General features: G+C 31.2%; 1 protein-coding gene and 3 pseudogenes across 6 annotated transcripts in view; all 4 read right to left on the reverse strand.

Annotated features, from left to right (window-relative positions):
* Positions 1-7,707, reverse strand: part of LOC116852901 (protein ANTAGONIST OF LIKE HETEROCHROMATIN PROTEIN 1-like) — a 48,598-nt gene extending 40,891 nt beyond the window's left edge. Inside the window, exons 1-5 of one of the 6 annotated variants that reach the window (XM_032833688.1) lie at positions 7,573-7,705; positions 6,132-6,292; positions 1,928-2,081; positions 1,556-1,655; positions 1,342-1,452 (exon numbers count right to left, since the gene is read on the reverse strand). In XM_032833688.1, the coding sequence (XP_032689579.1) occupies positions 1,342-1,452; positions 1,556-1,655; positions 1,928-2,034 (318 nt within the window). In that variant the 5' untranslated portion in view covers positions 2,035-2,081; positions 6,132-6,292; positions 7,573-7,705. Of the gene's footprint in view, positions 1-340; positions 1,533-1,555; positions 3,383-6,131; positions 6,293-7,572 lie in introns of those variants that run through there. The other 5 variants (XM_032833689.1, XM_032833686.1, XM_032833687.1 and 2 more) reach the window with 5 other exon arrangements.
* Positions 7,413-8,378, reverse strand: LOC116852900 (annotated as a pseudogene).
* Positions 8,379-9,110: 732 nt separating this feature from the next.
* Positions 9,111-11,704, reverse strand: LOC116852943 (annotated as a pseudogene).
* A 1,396-nt stretch (positions 11,705-13,100) lies between these two features.
* LOC116852940 lies at positions 13,101-17,764 on the reverse strand (annotated as a pseudogene).
* Positions 17,765-18,989: the final 1,225 nt, after the last annotated feature.

The following is an 18,989-nucleotide window of genomic DNA, read 5'->3' on the forward strand; positions in this document are numbered from 1 at the left end:
TATATATATATATATACAGGGTGTCTCACACTCTCCTCCGGACATTTTGGATGTGAACATAAAAGTCCTACACCGTTTTGCGAAATTCGCAATAATAGTCGAGATATTAATTAAAAAAGATTAAGAAAAAACACGCTCAACGGTAGAGGACAGACCGCTCGAGTCACAGCGCGGTCCAGTAATATAGGGCGCGGATGTCGCGCGCGGTGATTGGAAGACAATGCACCACTGCCTATACTTATACCGCTGCGCTCCTACGTCTTGCCGCACCATGTCGAGATCTCTATTATTACGAATTTCGCAAAACGGTATGGGACTTTTATCTTCACATCAACCCATTCTACGTCCTCACAAAATACGGAGGAGAGTGTAAGACACCGTGTATATATGTATATGCATTTGTTGCTTCTATAACTATTAATATCTTAAATATGAAGTTAACTTCTTTAAGTAGATTATTTATATGCGTTTGTGTGCGTGTATGTATGATTTCAAATTAATCTTACTAATGCAATATTGGTTTATTTCTGAAATACGAATTACAGATTAGATATAATTAATTATAAATTTTTTTCAGATATATCATTAATAATTAATTAATAATTATTTTTTTCAGATTCTTGAAACGTCTGCGGCATATTTTAATGTGCTTCGAAATATAACCAGCTGAATTTATTTCTGTAATCGAGGATATGAGAATCGAGAATGGAAGATTGAGAAAGATGTACAGAAAATGGAGGATGAAAATATTATATTAAGCCATCAACATCTAGTTATCAAAACGTATGCGACATTAAAAAATTATCAACTAAAACGAACTTACAAAATAAGCGACTCAAATTCTGTCATAGTTTAAAAATAATATATGTAACTAATTGTTAAATCTAATACCAGATTCATATATGTACACCATTCAAGCTCGCAAGTTACAGTAACCACTTTCTCCGCCTAGGTTTAATATTATAGAACATAGATGTCCACAAAGTCTGAATACATTACATTTTCATCGATGCTACTTTGAAAAAAGTACATAGTGTACGTATATGTTATGCTATTTTGGGGAAGTGTATTTTGTATTTAATTAAAATATACTCGTATATTTATAAATCACGTATTATATGCATTATATGAAATAATAATTAAATGTATACTTCCACGATATGGAATTATAATTAATATCTATATAAAAAAATAAAAATTATAAATTGCTAAAGAACTTTTGTAAAATAGATTGCAATTTATTTTTCAAAGTTGTATATCATTAGTTTTTTATCGTTGATTATATTAAATAAAAAATTACTTTTTTATATGATTGAACGTGTTAACGCCTATAAAATTTACCTGTTCGATAAGTTGTTCACCGGTGTAACAATACATAAATAAATGTAGTACTAGATTTCCAACGCATAACATGTAAACGCATACCCCTGGTGTGTTGTTACTCTGCCATTTCTATAAATATGACATTTTTGTTGGTAGAGTTTTTCATTTTTTTTAAAAACACGCGCGAATATATAAAATATATATGCTTCCTGAAAAAAATTTTTAAACTTACAATGATTATAAAATACATAACAATGCAGAGAGTTATAGTATTCACCATCATTTCCATGAGGAATACTTCTTGCAGCGTGTGGTGTACCATTCGCAGAAAACTAAAACGTAATTACTGATAACATCAAATTATTATTATAACACGAGCGACAACACAGTATATCGAATGAATAGTAAATCATTAATATTGTAAAAGATACACAAATAATGGTGGATAAATAATGATATTTTCTAATTGATTCTCTCACACATTAAGTAAATTAAATAAATTAATATACAAGTCTATCATATACATTAGTGATATCCTTATGATATACAAACTCATCCCGCACATAGCCTATACTCACCCTATACTCACCCTATACAAACTCACCCTCGTACTCGCACTTGATGCTCGACTATATCAGCCAATTTCTTATTCACTTCGTATTCTTTTTGTTCCTCGACAAGGGTCGTCATTAAATCTCTCAAAATTCTCATTTGGCCGGAAGCATGGATCACGAAAATGGCTGTGAGACCGCACGCACCTGTCGCAATCGAAGCTGTAATTAATCCGCTGACAAATTGAATCGTAAAGTATATCTCGTAGATAGGAGTGACTTGCACATCGATAAAAATGAGGTAACTTGGACAGGCCAAAGGCCTAATAGTAACATTCTGTTCGGTGATGATGTCTCCTTGTGACAAGGGAAGGATTGTCCGAAACACAATGGCACCGGTGAACATGAAAGTCGCGCACACTGTGACTAGGCGTTTGGCAATCCTCGCGAATTTTGACATCATGTTTCGTATATCCGCGTTGAGAATATTGTTCCAATCTTCTTGAACGTGCTTCAAGCACTGTCTAATTTAATTCAATCACGAAATACAAACATGACGTATTGGATAATAGTCATAGCATCATAAATGAGAAAAGGTATCATTTGAATACGAGTACGCGCATCTCCTTGTGTCATCCAATAAAGGAAACCGGGAATTAGGTTGCAACTGAGAAGAGTGTAAGAGACGGTAATTAACAAGAATTTGTAAACTTTTTGGCACAATGTTTTCTCCCTGTTAATGGACGGCCAGATTCCAAGTATAGTCATAATATTATGCGTTGGTTGCGTGATGTACATGATATCGTACAAAGAGTTATGTGGCATTTTTTTAGAAGCTTCGAAGAACGCTCCGCGATATTCTCATGCTTTATTCAATACATCCTAGTACGAACAATGCGGAATCTAGACGGGATCTAAATCACGATTAAACGTTGAAAAGTGAAGCCGATCGTAAAGTAAACTTGCTTGTCGCATGCGCTTGCGTTGAATTAAAGATTCAAATACTGCATGCGGAAGAAAACTTGAGAGCGGGGAAGTTTGAAAACAGAGTGGATAGTCGAGGGTTGGGATTGCTTTCCCTGAAGATTATTCTTGTCTACCAACGTTCATCGATCTTTCTAACAATTAAGGACATGTTATGTTATACTGAGCAAAACATTTTTCTACCGGCAATTGTGAAACGTGTTTTTCTGCTAAGAAGAATTATTAATGACGTGATAGTGTGATATCATAAACCTTTGACCTTGAATGCAATTTTTTATATAATACTGTAAATAACTATTCTAACTAGAATAGTAAACTATTCTATTGAATTAAAATTTCTTAGAAATATTCAATCTGTGCGATGCTTGAGCTTTGGCGTATTCGAGAAGGATCGTACCAAGTCGGTACTTAAGATCGTACTTATGTTGTTAACTCTAACTTCTTCCTCCTATTTTCAATCAGCTGATTATTAGTGTAATACAGGAAGTCTTGAAGAAATTTTCTTATTCGTATTAGGTGTACAACTTTGCTTCCGCCATTTTTTTTCCGAAATTCGAGGTTTTATTGTAAAAAACTGGTTATACATTTATGATTTATGATTTATGATTCAAAGTATTGTTCATCGCTGGCCACTACTTACTCCCATCTTTCGGGCAGCGTACGAATCCCGCGTCGAAAAAACTGGTCATCTTTTGAGGCGAATCGATCCAATTTTTAACTTCTTCATAAGACCGGAAGTGCTAGTCAGCCAGGCCGTGTGCCATTGATCGAAACAAGTGATAGTCAGAGGGAGCAACGTCTGGAGAATACGGCGGGTGGAATAGGACTTCCCATTTTAACGTTTCCAAGTATGTCTTGACCACTTTCGCAACATGGGGTCGAACATTGTCATGCTGCAAAATCACTTTATCGTATCTCTCGTTGTATTGCGGCCGTTTGTCTTGCTCGGCTCAAACGCATCAATTGCGTTCGATACCGATCGCCTGTGATTGTTTCAATCGGTTTTAACAGCTCATAATACACTACGCCGAGTTGGTCCCACCAAATACAGAGCATGACCTTGGAGCCGTGAATATTCGGTTTGGCCGTCGACGTGGAAGCATGGCCGGGAACTCCCCATGATTTTCTGTGCTTGGAGTTATCGTAATGAACCCATTTTTCATCCCCAGTCACAATGTGATACAGAAATCCCTTCCGTCTTTGCCTTTCAAGCAGCTGTTCACAAACAAACGCCGTTCAACATCTCTCGGCTTCAATTCGTACGGCACCAAATTTCCTTGCTTCTGAATCATTCCCATGGCTTTGAGGCGTTTTGAAATGGCTTGTTGAGTCACTCCCAATGATCGTGCCAATTCTTCTTGATTTTGACACGAGTCTTGATCAAGTAATGCCTCCAATTCTGCATCTTCGAAAACCTTCTCTCTTCCACCGCTATGCCGGTCTTCGACGTCAAAATCACCGTTCTTGAAGCGTTGAAACTACTCACGACACGTTCTTTCACTAATAGCGGCCTCAACATAAGTATTTGAGAGCATTCGATGAGCCTCAGCCGCAGATTTCTTCATATTGAAGCAGAAAATTAAAACCTCCCGCAAATGACGAGAATTTGGTTCGTAAACTGACATTTTCAATCGAGAATAACTTTATGATGCAGATACAAATCGACTAATATTTCTATGGGGTTATGTTGACAGATGCCCAAGTTTATTGTATGACGTCTATCATCTATTTATTTCGACCACTACTTACCGCTAAAGCCATCTATAGGAAAACGGCGGAAGCAAAGTTGTATACTTAATATCTTCAAAAGTTTCAACATTTTTTTACATTTTTACGTGTTTTACATTTTCTTCAAAAGTTAGATCTAAAAAAATGTACCTATTTTTATGATACCTCAAAAATTAACGAAGTTATAAGAAAAAAGAAATTGAAGAAAACAGCTTATTTGTATAAGAAAAATGATTTTTGTATGATACTGGGATAGCAGATTAAACACAAGTATATAAACATGTAGAATCAATCAGAATTATTAATAACTAAAATTTCTTATTGAACATTAGAGCACGGTGGAAAATAGGCGATATTTTTTAAATATTGTTATTTTATTATTTATATATTTTTAATCGCAGTTATAGTTTAAATGATAGCTGCACCCATAAAGAATTAAAAGCAATTTTTCTTTTCTGTTTTAGATAACTTTGAAAAGCTGAAATTTGCACACCGTCCATTTAAAATTTCTTTGTTTTCCTTGTAATATTTTTTATATATTTTTAATCTTACATAAAACTTATATAAAAATTATATACATTCTTCAAACATTATTAAACAAACTCCTTTAATCAAGTTATTAACAGTTAACGTCAAATAAATCAATTAAAACATGCGTCCAATATTTTCAAAAATATGTGGAGTAAAGGTTGTTTATAATGTGAAGTCTCTTTGTTTTATTAAACCAGAAATATTCTTATCGAGAACAATGAATGGGTCAGTGTTCAGCGAAGAAGTATTAGCGGTGAACGCGATGTCACGCGTGCACGTGATGAAATATTGATGGCAATATGTAACTTCTCGATGATAGAACGATGATAGAAATTGGTCTAGTAGAGGTATAGAGGTATAGTATAGAGGTATAGAGGTAGAGAGGTACAGTTGAGAAGACTTCATATCGCATATATTTATATACTGCACTAATTTTATATATTTTATAAATATATACTACTGATATTTTTTTTATACTACTAATATTTTTTGGTATGTACATTGAACGATGTTTCTCCGAGATACACGTATGACTCACGTTATAACTTCGACAATTAGTATTTAAAAACTTTCAGTCGATAACATTTCGGAACATATTAAAATAAGTTCCGGCTGTTTTTATGGCCTAAAACAGTAACGCGACTTACTTCAATTTGCTTTCAACAAAAACCTACAAATTAGACATAAATATATATATATATATATATATATATATATATATATATATAGTGCAAAAGCTATATAGAAGTAAAAAGAATTTACCTAAGTTTATCAGTCACATCTGTAAATAAAGAAACGTTAATTGGCACTGATATTTATCATATATAAATATAATAATTGCAAAGGAAAATAAATTAACACGATAGAACTAATGGTTATATGTTCTAGGAGAAACTTCCATACCCGAATGTAAAAAGAAAAAAAATTAATATTGTTCAAAGCATATAAAAATATTGAACAAAATTGTTTGTAAATATTTATAAATAAATGAATACTTTAGTTTAAGTTCATTACCTTACATCACCAAATGTTTTAAGGGAGAGATCGAAAAAGTTTCCAGCGGATATTTTGGTTGGAACATTAGACATGATCATTAGCAGCACGACGCAACGTGCTTTTCTATTCGGAAGACGATACCATTCAAGCTCACAAGATACAATGGCCACTTTCTCCGCCTATGATTAATATTATAGAACGCACATAAATGTATACATAAAGTTTAAATGTATTTTCATTGACGCTACTTCGAAAAAAGACGCATGACGTATATATATGTTGTACTTTTCTGAAGTATTTCGTATTTAATTGTAACATTCTCATCACAATATATTCGTATATTCATAAGTCATATGTATTATAGGCATTAGAAAGAATAATTAAACATATATGAAATTAAACATAAGAAATAATAATTAAACATGTATTTCCATGAATGGAATTATAATTAATAATTATGTGAAAAAATTAAGGTAATAAATTGTTATGAAACTTTTACAAAATAAAGTGCAATTTATCTTACAAAGTCATATGTCGTCAGCTTTCCATCATCAGCCATATCATTAAATAAAAGAAACACTTTTTTATATGACTGAAGATATTAACACCTATAAAACTTACCTGTTCGGTAAGTTGTTTACCTGTATAAAAATACATAAATAAATGAACTGCAACATCTCCAACGCACAATATATAAATGTATATCGCTGTTGTATTGCTATTTTGCCATTCCTATAAATGTGATGTTTTCATTGATAGCTTTTAATTCTTTCTACAAACTAAATATGTGCACTTTTTTATATTTCTTACACACATACAGAAATAGACTTTAATAGAAATTATTATAAAATACATTAAAATGCAGAAAGTTAGCGTGTTCACCGTCATTCCTGTGAGAAATATTGGTATAGAGTGTGCTGTACCATTCGCAAAAAACTAAAATGTAATTACTGGTGACGGCAATTTATTATTATAACACGTGAGATAACAGCGTATCGAAAACAAATAAATAGTAAATGAATAGTTATTAATATCATAGAGGTTTGACAAATAATGAATTTCTAATTATCTATTTTTAATTATAAATTAAATTAGATTATTACACGATTTTGCGTGATAATGCACTCATCTTCTTTAATTAATAGTTAAAAATCTATGTGATTATTTGCAAAATGGTAGAGGACTTTTTTGTTCAATTTGACCTAAAGTATAAGTACACGACGGCAGTCGTTGCTACTATAACTCATTTACCATATTCTGCATGATCATTCACAAATTTTCTACAATTAATATCTCGATAATTATTGCGAATATCGCAAAACGGTATAGGACTTTTATGTTCACCGCAACCTGTTCTACGTTCCCACAAAATGCCTGAAGGGGAGTGTGAGACACCCTGTATAAGTAAATTAATATGCAAATCTATAATATACACTAGTGATATTATGCTATAACTCACCCTCGTACTCGCATTTGGTGTTCGACTATATCAGCCAATTTCTTATTTACTTCGCATTCCTTTTGCCATTGTTCCTCGACAAGATTCGTCATTAAATTTCTCAAAATCCTCAGCTGACCGGAAGCGTGGATCACGAAAATGGCTGTGAGACCACACGCACCTGTCGCGATCGACGCTATAATTAATCCACTGACAAATTGAATCGTAAAGTATATCTCGTAGATAGGAGTGGCTTGCACATCGATAAAAACGAGATAACTTGGACAGACCAAAGGTCTAATAGTGACGTTTTGTTCAGTGATGATGTTTCCTTATAACAAAGGAAGGATTGTCCGAATTAGAACAGCACCACTAAATATGAAACTCGCGCTCACTATGATTATGCGTTTGGTAATTCTCGCGAATTTCAACATCAGCGTTCGTACATCAGCGCTGAGAATATTTTCCCAATCTTTTTGAACGTGTTTCAAGCACTGTCTAATTTGATTATCACGAAATATAAAGATGCTATACTGGCTGACAGTCATAGCCTCATAAACGAGAAAAGAGGCCATTTGAATACGGGTACGCGTGTCTCCTTGTATCATCCAATAGAGAAAAATGGGAATCAAGTTGCAAATGAGAAGAGTTTAAGAGACAGTAATTAGCAAAAACTTGTAAACTCTTTTGCACAAGGTTTTCTTTTTGTTAATGGACGGCCAAATTCCAAGTATGCTCATAATATTGCGTGTTGGTTGCGTAATATACATGATATCGTATAAGGAATTTTCGTTATATGGCATATTCTTAAAAGCTTCGAAGAACGCTCGACGATGCGGAATCTAGACGAGATCTAACTCACGATTAAACGTTAAAAAGTGAAGCCAATCGTAAAGTAAACTCACTGGCCGTATGCGCTTGCGTTGAATTAAAGATTCAAATACTACGGAAGAAAAGTCGAGAGCGGAGAAGTTTAAAAGGAGAGTGAATAGTCAAGGGGGCCAGGATTGCTTTCCATGAGGATCTGTCAACTTCATCGATCTTTCTAACAGATGTTATGTTTTGTACTGAATAAGTATTTTTCTACCGGAAAAAGTGAAGTAATGTTTCTTTGCAAAGAATGGATATTAGTGACGTAACCACGCAACCGAATGAAGTGTTATTGACGAGTGTTTTTTACGTAAAATAAATCAGTTAAAATATGTGTTCAATATTTTTAAGATCATGCGAAGTAAAGTCTGTTTATATTTTATTAAGCTAGAGATATTTTTATCAAAGTCAATAAATTGTTTGTTCTGCAAAAAAAGAATATGAAAGTGATATGAAAGTGATGGCATACAAGTTTTTTACTTATTATTGGCAATGTGTAAGTTTACACGATATTGCAAATTGTTCTATGAGACAGACATATTAAAGAAAACTTTATATCGCATATATATAACTCTAAATTGTTACATTTAGTATATAATAAATATTGTCATAATAAATATATACTCTACTGATGTGTATTTGTACTTTTATATATACAGATATATTTCTCCAACAGATACATGCCACCAGGCTCCAATAAAGCTATATTATGTAATGAAATGAAACTCGCTTGAGGTGGTCCTAGGTAAGCAATATTTTTATTAATCCTTCTTCCACCTTTTTTGTCTTAAACTTATATTGCTTGCTGTGTTCCTTTTTTATTTTGTAATTTTTATTATGCCCCGATATGATGCGGGCAATTAGAAGTCATCACTAAAATATGTCCTAGTAAATGTTAAGACTTTATTGTAGCATAGTACGGTTTATGTCATTGTTCCTCTGATTTGATTTTGATACTTTCACTCTGTTACACTTCGAAGCATATTAAAGTACGCCCCAGATGTTTTAATAATCTAAAAAAGTAATTTAATGATTCGGTAACAATTTTGATAATCTTAATTCTGTTTTGTATAAAATAATATTGTAATTAGAAAAAACAATTGTAATTTTATTTTGAATAAAAAGCGATATATCTGCAAATATCTTTTTATATCACCAAACGTCTTGAATGAAAACTCCATGATCTTGCAAGCGGAGATCTTGAGTGGATAATTAGACATAATCATTATTAGAACTACACTGCGCATTTTTGTTTCCGGAAGATGATACCATTCGAACTCATGGGATTCAGTTGCTACTTTTTCTGCCTATTATTAATTTATCACAAACATATAGCATTGACCATTAAATTTGTAACAAATATTCGTTATTCGTTATTCTTTATTCGTTATTGCAAGAACAATAAAAGATACAGTTTTTCTTTTCTTTTAGACAAAATATATCTTCTATATAAAAATTAATAAAATTAATTTTATTTTAATAAAAATGCAACTCTTGTAGCTCAGTGTAGTTTGTTTTGAAGTGTTTTTAATTCCCAAGGAAAAAATTAAAACATTCCTAATACACATTTCATATATATTTCTCTTCATAAAATAAAAATAATTTATTGTATACAATAACAATTTTTATCTCCTAACTATTGAAAATCAAACACCTATAAAACATACCTGTTCGTTAAGTTGTTCACTAGTATAGCAAAACAGAAATATGTGGATTGTAATGTTTATAATGTTAAGCATATAAGAGCCTATAACCCCAAGTTGTTAGTGTCCCAATCCTATAAATATATTCCTATAAATATAGTAATTTTCATGAAACGGAGATATTATTAGCAAATAAAGTGATCCATAATAACTCTTTGTTAGTGTAAAGTGTATTAATAAAAAAATTAATAAAGTGTATTAATAAAAATATTGAATTTATCAATAAAATGAACAATAAATAAATTACCGAGCTTTCTTTTTATCAAACATGTGCCATTTCTATTAATTATTTACGTATATGTAAATAATTATGCGCGCGAAACATTCGATTTACTTTCTTATTAAAATCTACTGATAAACTCATACGAACCAATACTTCAAAATACAGCAGAAGGCAGATGCTTAAAGTATTCACCATTATTTCTACTAAACAAATTTCTTGCATGGTGTACTGTACCATTTCTAGAAAACTGAAATGCAATTAATAGTGATTTTACGTGACGTAACACTATTCTCCCCTCTCATACATACTCACACACACATACACATACATTCTCTCTCTCTCTCTTTCACAAAGTAAAGAAATACAAAGCACTAATATTATAAATGACAGAAGAATATACAGCAAGATTTTTTATTAATAAATATGCATTAACTCAACTAATATATGTCGTAAAACGAAAAAATCACAAAAATTTCTAAATCACAGACTTACCTATGTACTCTTATTTGATGTTCCACTACTTCAGCCAACTTCCTATCTACTTCTTCCTCTTTTTTCCACTGTTCTCGGACAAGATTTTTCATTAAGCAGATCAGGATTTTCATTTGACTACTGCTTGACATGCTCTACGAAATACGCTAGAAGCACTCGTCGTAATTGAAACTATAAGGAATCCCGTTAAGGACTGGAATACAAACACTATCTCGTAAAAAGAACTAGTTTGCACGTCAACAAATAAAAAATTAACCGGACAGGCCAAAGGTTTGATTGTGACATTCTGATCGATGACAATCTCTTCCCGCGACAATGGTAAGATTATTCGATACATAATTACACCACTATACATAAGAACACCACAGATCATGATTAGGAGCTTCGCAGATTTCGCACATTTGAACATAACGTTCCGATCATTCATACTGAAGGCATTATCTCAATCCTCCTCGACATGCTTCCAGCATTCTATTATGTTATCATTGCGAGACAGAATGACATCATATTGAACGGCACACATGAAGACGTAGAGGAGAAGAGGAGTTAATTGAAGACGCATACGCGACGAGTTCTTCAAGTAACCAATAAATGCAGCCGGGTATAATTTCGCAGGCTAAAAAAAAATTGGAACTAAAGTTTAAAAAGAGATCGTAAACTCTCCGGAATATGGATCTCTTTCCACTTCTAGATGGCCAAACACCGATTGCGAGTATGAGAGTACGAGTTGGTTGCATGACATATACCATATCATCCTGACTATGTATGTTTCGCGGCATTTCTTTATGAACTTTGACAAACATTTTACGCACGTTTTACGAACACGATACTCAATGGTTTTATTCGTGGCGCAACCTACCCTTAATAAGAAATCTGAACGCGAGCTGAATAACGACTGATCTTGGAAACGCAAAGCTAGTCATGATGTAAACTTTATTACGCTCATACGCTTGCGCAGTTTAAAAATTCAAACATTATATGCGAGAGAGCGGTAGTAGTAAAGTTTGCACGAACGAAGTTGCAAACCTCGAGAGACAATATTTTCTTCTATAAAAAGTTCCCTTTTCCGTTGACTTTGTTCGTTGACTTTTGCAGCAAACAGGAAAATCGTACTGTTTAACTTTGTCCCTTTCTCAAGGTTGTGACTTACGGTCATAACATTGACCAGGAAGTAACAGTTTTGATTACATTAGATGAAGTACTTTTGATCAATTGCTACAAATACACATCGTAATCGATTGACATACAAATATTTCTTTTGTCAAGGATAGTCAGTTAAATAACTATCAAATCATATGTTTTCCGAAATGCCTTATCTAAGACTGAATAACTTGTCCGGAATAACTCTTATTATGTGTAATCACTATATAATTATCTCTGTATAAGAAGATATATATATATATATATATATATATATATATATATATATAAATCTATTTGACATGCATGTTATTATTGTGCAATGTTGGATAATATATAATAATAATCGGGCATAGAAGTAAAATATTATAATATTAAAGTAAAGTATTAAAATATTGAAGTATATCACAATAAGGGATGATCTTAATGAACAAAATAACATGTATATATTTATTGACGACACTCTAATTATATTAAATATTTAGTAAGAAATAGATTTATTATTTTACCTGTAAATTAATGGATGATCTTTTATCAATACAACTTTTATTTACGTCTCTGAAGGGAGAGATCGTGAAATTTTCCAAGTTCATGTTTCTTAGGACATTCAACATAGCGATGTGTAATTAACCGTTGCCGTGTGTAAAAGGATGATACCGAGTCGATATAAATATTATGAATTTTGATGTTCTTTCCTATATGTTCTTTCCATAATTTTCAAGCAGTTGTCATTCAGTCTGTGAATATCTTGATACATAAATAAGCGTACATATCGTTCAATTAACGTCAAATAAATAAATACAAAATATGTTTCTTTATAATAATGCGAAGTAAAATCTATTTATGTTCGGATGACCAGTTTTCTGTGGACACTAAGAAAATAAATGTTTTGTAGAAAAGAGATATTAGTAATGTAAACGCGATATCTCATGCGAGTCCTTTATATATTGAAATCATTTACTGAATCATTTACTGAAATCATGTTAACAATATGTAACTTTGCACAAACAATGATATAAATTGCTCTATAGGGAAGGAATATTCAATAAGACATATGTTGTGTGAATAAATTTATACCAATAAATTTTTATATTTTATAAATAAATACTACTCATGTGTATGTGGATGTATTAGTGTGTGTATTTATATACGTGTACTTTTATATATACAAATGACTGTGGCCCATATTCTGAACTCTTTTTTTATCGCTAAAAACATCTTTAAAAATGACTTATAATCAGTCAAAAAACATATAAGCTACTATTAGAAGCGCTTTTAGCGATAAAAGAAAGTTCAGGATATAGAACAATGTTGTTCCGAAATATGTTTGCAGCAAGCTTAAATAAGCTTTTTACATATACCAGGCCAAAGTAGTTTGCGTTAGTCCCAAATTACGTCAGTATTAATCGTAACGTCAGTATTTCTTTTCATTACAAAACGTATTTATATACGTTCTTTTATTTTAAACTTAATTGCAACGTTACTTTTCTTATTCTAAAACAGTTCCTGTTTTTTCATGTTAAAGAATTATTGAAGCTTACTATAGTATTTACATTATAATTCCGGTGATTTGTCATATTCCAGTAACATGATATATTCACTCAGTTACATTTCGCAACATGTTAAAGTAAACCCCAGATATTTTAATAATCTAAAACATTTACTTAATTACTTGTTAATCAGTTAGATATTTCTTATTTTGCTTTAGATAAAAATCTATACATCTAAAAATATCTTCTTACATCACCAAACGTCTTTAATGATAGCTCCATGATCTTGCCAGAGATTTTAAGTGGACGGTTAGACATGACCATCAGCAGAACGACACTACGTATTTTTTTCTCCAGAAGATGATACCATTCGAGCTCGCGGGATTCAATTGCTACTTTTTCCGCCTATTATTTTTTATCATTTGTATGTAACAACGCCATAATATTTCCCATAAATGAAATTTCAGAGATAGTATAAGACACAGTTGTTCTTTCTTTACAAAGGATGCCAGAAAAATATTAAAGTATAATTTTTTAAAAATAGTGTATTTTTTAAGAATAGTGTATTAAATTGATTATTCATAAAACAATACAGAGTCTTCGATAAAGCACTCCTCAAACACAATCTACTTGTGTCAGTGCGTCATCGATTCTACAAAAAAATTGAAATCTACAAAAAAATCTGGATCACTTTCAAATCATTTAAATGTTTCTTCAAACACTTCCCTTTGACGTATATATTAGTTATGAGTCAAATTTTACGAAAAAATCTCTCTCTCTCTCTCTCTCTCTCTCTCTCTCTCTCTCTCTCTCTCTCTCTCTCTCTCTCTCTTTGCATTACCTTCTTTATATTTATATTTTCTGTAAGAATCTTATGCATATCATGACATACACGCACACATACACACGATTCAAATACAACTTCTCAACTATCTTTCTCACTGCGAAATGCCGATTTTGATTGATTAAAACCTTCATACATTTAATGTTTATCTAATACTTTGTGGGAACTCAATGCTTAAACGAGACTAACATCCACTATTTCTTAACTTCCGGGAAATTTGACTGCATAACATTCTTCAACTATTACGCATCCACATTTTTATACGTCATTTTTTAAATACACATTTACACAAATTATTGTAGAATTATATTTGTTTAAATTATTGAATCAAAACTTGTACCGAAGATGTATTCAAAATATAGTTCTTAGCTAGAGATATTTTTAGTTACACAGTATAATCGAAAACCGAGAAAAGAACTCGTTCTTTGTTTTGACAGAGACTACAGATTTCTCTTTATAAGACACGAATGACTTATATTATACGATAATAATTTTAATGGAATATATCGTTACGATTAATACACGACTTCTTGTATATAAAAATAAATTATGTTAACTATAGAATAATATGTGTGATAACTTTATCTCCATCATTATATATAATTCGAGGATTAAACACGTATAAAAAAATACCTGGTCGTTCAGTTGTTCACCGACGAAACAAAATAGAAATATGTGAATTGTCACGTTCACAATGTTTAATTCATAAGAACCTATAACTCCAAAATTACTAGTGTTCCAATCCTATAAATATATTCCTATAAATGTATATTCATGTAACATATATTATTATATATACTAAAATATACGATATGCTTTCTTAATAAAAGGAATTATTCAATTTTAACAAACCAATATTATTACATAATATAATACAAAGTACAACAGGAGACAAATAGATAAAATATTTACCATTATTTCTACCAAACATATTTTTTGTATGGTGTATTCCACCATTTGAAGAAAATTGCAATATGATTACTAATGGAGTTATATCGTCACTATATGTGCACAAAGAAAAATAGAAGAAATACAATAACAGAAAAATAAAAAAATATTAATATACGGAAATGACCAAAATATATCCTGCGTGCCTCTTTATAATAATAAATTAGGATTAAGTTGTGCAATGTACATCAGAAAAATACAAGCAAAAATATTTATAATTTACATGCTCACCTGCGTACTCATATTCGTACAACTTAAAAAATCATACTTTTTTGTCACATCTCATATACATACATATATATATGTATATGAGATGTGACAAAAAAGTGTGATTTTTTAAGTCATGACTTAACAATATTAAACTGTATATTTTGTACTGAACTACATTCCCAATACAGTTCTGATGCAATTCTAATTTACTTATTTAAAAATATGTAGTCTTACAATTATTTGTGTCAATATATGTGCCAATAAAAGCTTTCGTCGGTCAAAATCTGCATTTGACAGAGTTAACAAAGAATTGTGCAATTCTATTTATATCTGTATGTTAATGAGGTTTGTATGAAATATTTATAAAGTGAATATTTGAATAATTGTATGTCTGCGAAAATTGTTCCGAAAAATTTTATTGGCAAGATGTAAGTTAAAGAGAAGAGTCTAGAGAATCGTACAAACAACTTATGTAATCCAAACATTTTCGAACGTATTCTAATAAGTAATTACAGTTAGTTCTCGGTTATCATTTGGAAGTTATGCGGTATAGAGAGAAAAAATATATAATTGAATTTAAAAAAAAAATATATATATATATATATTTTTTTTTATATATAAAAATCCAATTATATATTTTTTATAATAATCATTTTAACGCAATTTTTATATTATTAAATAAAACTTTTCTTATATAAAATTGAATTATGTTAAGCAAAAAACATCTTGTTTTATTTTTATATCAATAATTATAAATTGAAGATAAACCACATGTAACTCATACCTGGTCATTAAGTTGTTCACCAGTATAACAAAACAGAAATAAGTGGATTGTGACATTTACAATATTTAATATATAAGAACATATAACTCCTATATTGTTGGCATTCCAATCCTACAATAAATAAATAAATAAATTGATAAATAAATAAATAAATATATATATATATATACTTATATATTTATATATAATGTAACAAATATTGGCAAATGAAATTAGGTATTTGTAAAATCATTTTGTTCCTGCAAATTGTATCGATATATAATAATCAATATATTTACATTTAACAACAAATTAACGATAATAAAATTATCATGCCGTCAACAAACTTGTGTCACTTATATTAATTTATTATTATATTTGTTAAAATATTCGATTTAGCAGCTTATTCAAATAAAATCAACTAATAAAATCTCATACAAACCAATACTATAAAATACAGCACGAGGCAGATGGAAAAGGTATTTGCCATTATTTCTACTAAACATATTTCTTGCACCAGTGTAAGTGTATTGCACCATCTGAACAAAACTGAAATTCGATTACTAGTGAAGTTACACTATCTGGACCAAGAAAAATAGAAACATGCTCCAATGGAATTATAAAAGAAATAGTAATATACAAAAATGATATATAATACTTGCTTTTTTCATAAATTAACATTAAATTATTCGGTATATATTGGAAAATGAAAAACACTAATTATACTAATAATCTATAGGTTTACTTGTGTACTCGTACGTATTTGATGTTCGACTACTCTAGCTATCTTCTTATCTATTTCATTTTCTTTTTTTCATTTGTTCTGAACGAGGTTTTTCATCAAGCAGATCAAGATCTTCATCTGACCGTTAGCATACTCCATGAAAGTTGCTATAAGGCAGTATGCACACGTCGGGATTGAAACCATAAGGATTCCCGCTATTGACTGAGATATAAACAGTATCTCATAAAGGGGACTAACTTGTGCGTCAATGAATAAATAATTAACTGGACAGGCCAATGGTCTAACCGTGACATTTTGATCGTTCACAATCTTTTTCTGAGATAATGGCATTATTATATGGTACATAAATGCGCCAGAGTACATAAGGCTTGCACAGATAAAAATCAGGAACCTTGCAGATTTCGCGCACTTGAACATAACATTACGCGCATCCATACTGAGGACATTTTTCCAATCTTCTTCAACATGCTTCCAACATTGTCTGATTCTACTATTGCGAAATAGAAGAACATCATATTGAAAAGAAGCCATGATAACGTATAGGAGAAGAGGACTCATCTGTAGTCGCACACGCACTGATTTTTCCAACAGCCAATAAATGCCACGGGTATAAAATCGCAGGCCAAAAGAAAATTGGTGCTAAAGTTTAGAAAAAGATTATAAATTTTTCGGAATAAGGATATTTCTTCGTTTTCAGATGGCCAGACGCCTATTGCGAGCATGAAATTACGGGTTGGTTGCATTACATATATAATATCATTCTGACTATATATGTTACGCGACATTTCTTTATAAACTCTGTCTAATGTTTGACGATACTCACTGACTTCATCTGTTGCGCAACTTACACTTAACACGAAATCAGAACGCGAGCTGAATCGCAACTGATCATAGAAGCGCAATGCCGGCCGTGAAGTTAACTTCATTGCTCCCATACGCTTGCGCATTTAAAGAATTCAAACGTTGCGTGCGAGAGATCGGTAGCGCAATAAAATCTATAAATGAAGTCGTAAACCCTAAGGGACGAGATTTTCTTCCATGAAAACTCTTCTTAACCTTCCGATCTATGTCCGTCGACTTTTGAGGCAAATAAGAAAATCATAGTGTTTAACTTTGTCCTTTTCTGCTTTGTAACTGGTGATTGCAACGTTCATCTGGAAGTAACAGTTTTCATCACATTACGTAAAGTCCTTCTATTTGTTCCACTGCTACAAATGCACGTGACAGTGTTTCAGTGTAAAAAGATTTCTTTTATATGTGTAGTCAGAGTTAAATTACTTTCGAACTATACGTTTTTCGTGTTACGAACAGTCATTTTTATATTGATAACAGGAAAAGCTACTTTGTCGAGAAAAATATTAGCGATGTGAATGCGATATGAATGCGATTATATGTGAGCTCTTTACGCGCTGAAATCATATTAGAAATATGTAATTTCACACAAACAATAATACAAATTATTCTACTATGAGAGAAGTATATTCGGAACAAGATTTTACATGTATTTATAAAATGCACTAAATATTTATATTTTATAAATATATACTACTGTAATGCTCGCTTTTTATACGAACTAATGACTATGTTTTCCCGAAATACACGTACACCAAGTTTTAATAGAGCCTTTAGATGTATTAGATCAAAACTCGCGATAATTCTAAGGATATGCGATATTAACATATCCTTTTTTGTTTATTTTTTTTAATTTAAACTTGTTATACTCAATGTTATGTTCAATTGTTTTTCATATTTTGACACGTTTCTGTTTTCTATATTATGTCATATTATATTAGGACCTTAACTTAGTTTCCGCCCGCAAATGTTAGATGGCAATGCAAACAGTTCTAGTAGTCATTACTAACGAAACAGGTAGTTTGTGATTAATTTCGACATTTCTCGATAACATTCAGTCAGCATACACAATTATTTTCCTAAACAACAATTTCTTTTGCTTTGTGAAAAATGGAACGCGATAAAGTGTTTTTTCGACATGTGCTTTTGCACTATTTT

The sequence above is a fragment of the Odontomachus brunneus genome, unplaced genomic scaffold (assembly GCF_010583005.1).
Source record: "Odontomachus brunneus isolate Ranch 3 - 2012 unplaced genomic scaffold, Obru_v1 Obru_scaffold_262, whole genome shotgun sequence".
Taxonomy (NCBI): domain Eukaryota; kingdom Metazoa; phylum Arthropoda; class Insecta; order Hymenoptera; family Formicidae; genus Odontomachus; species Odontomachus brunneus.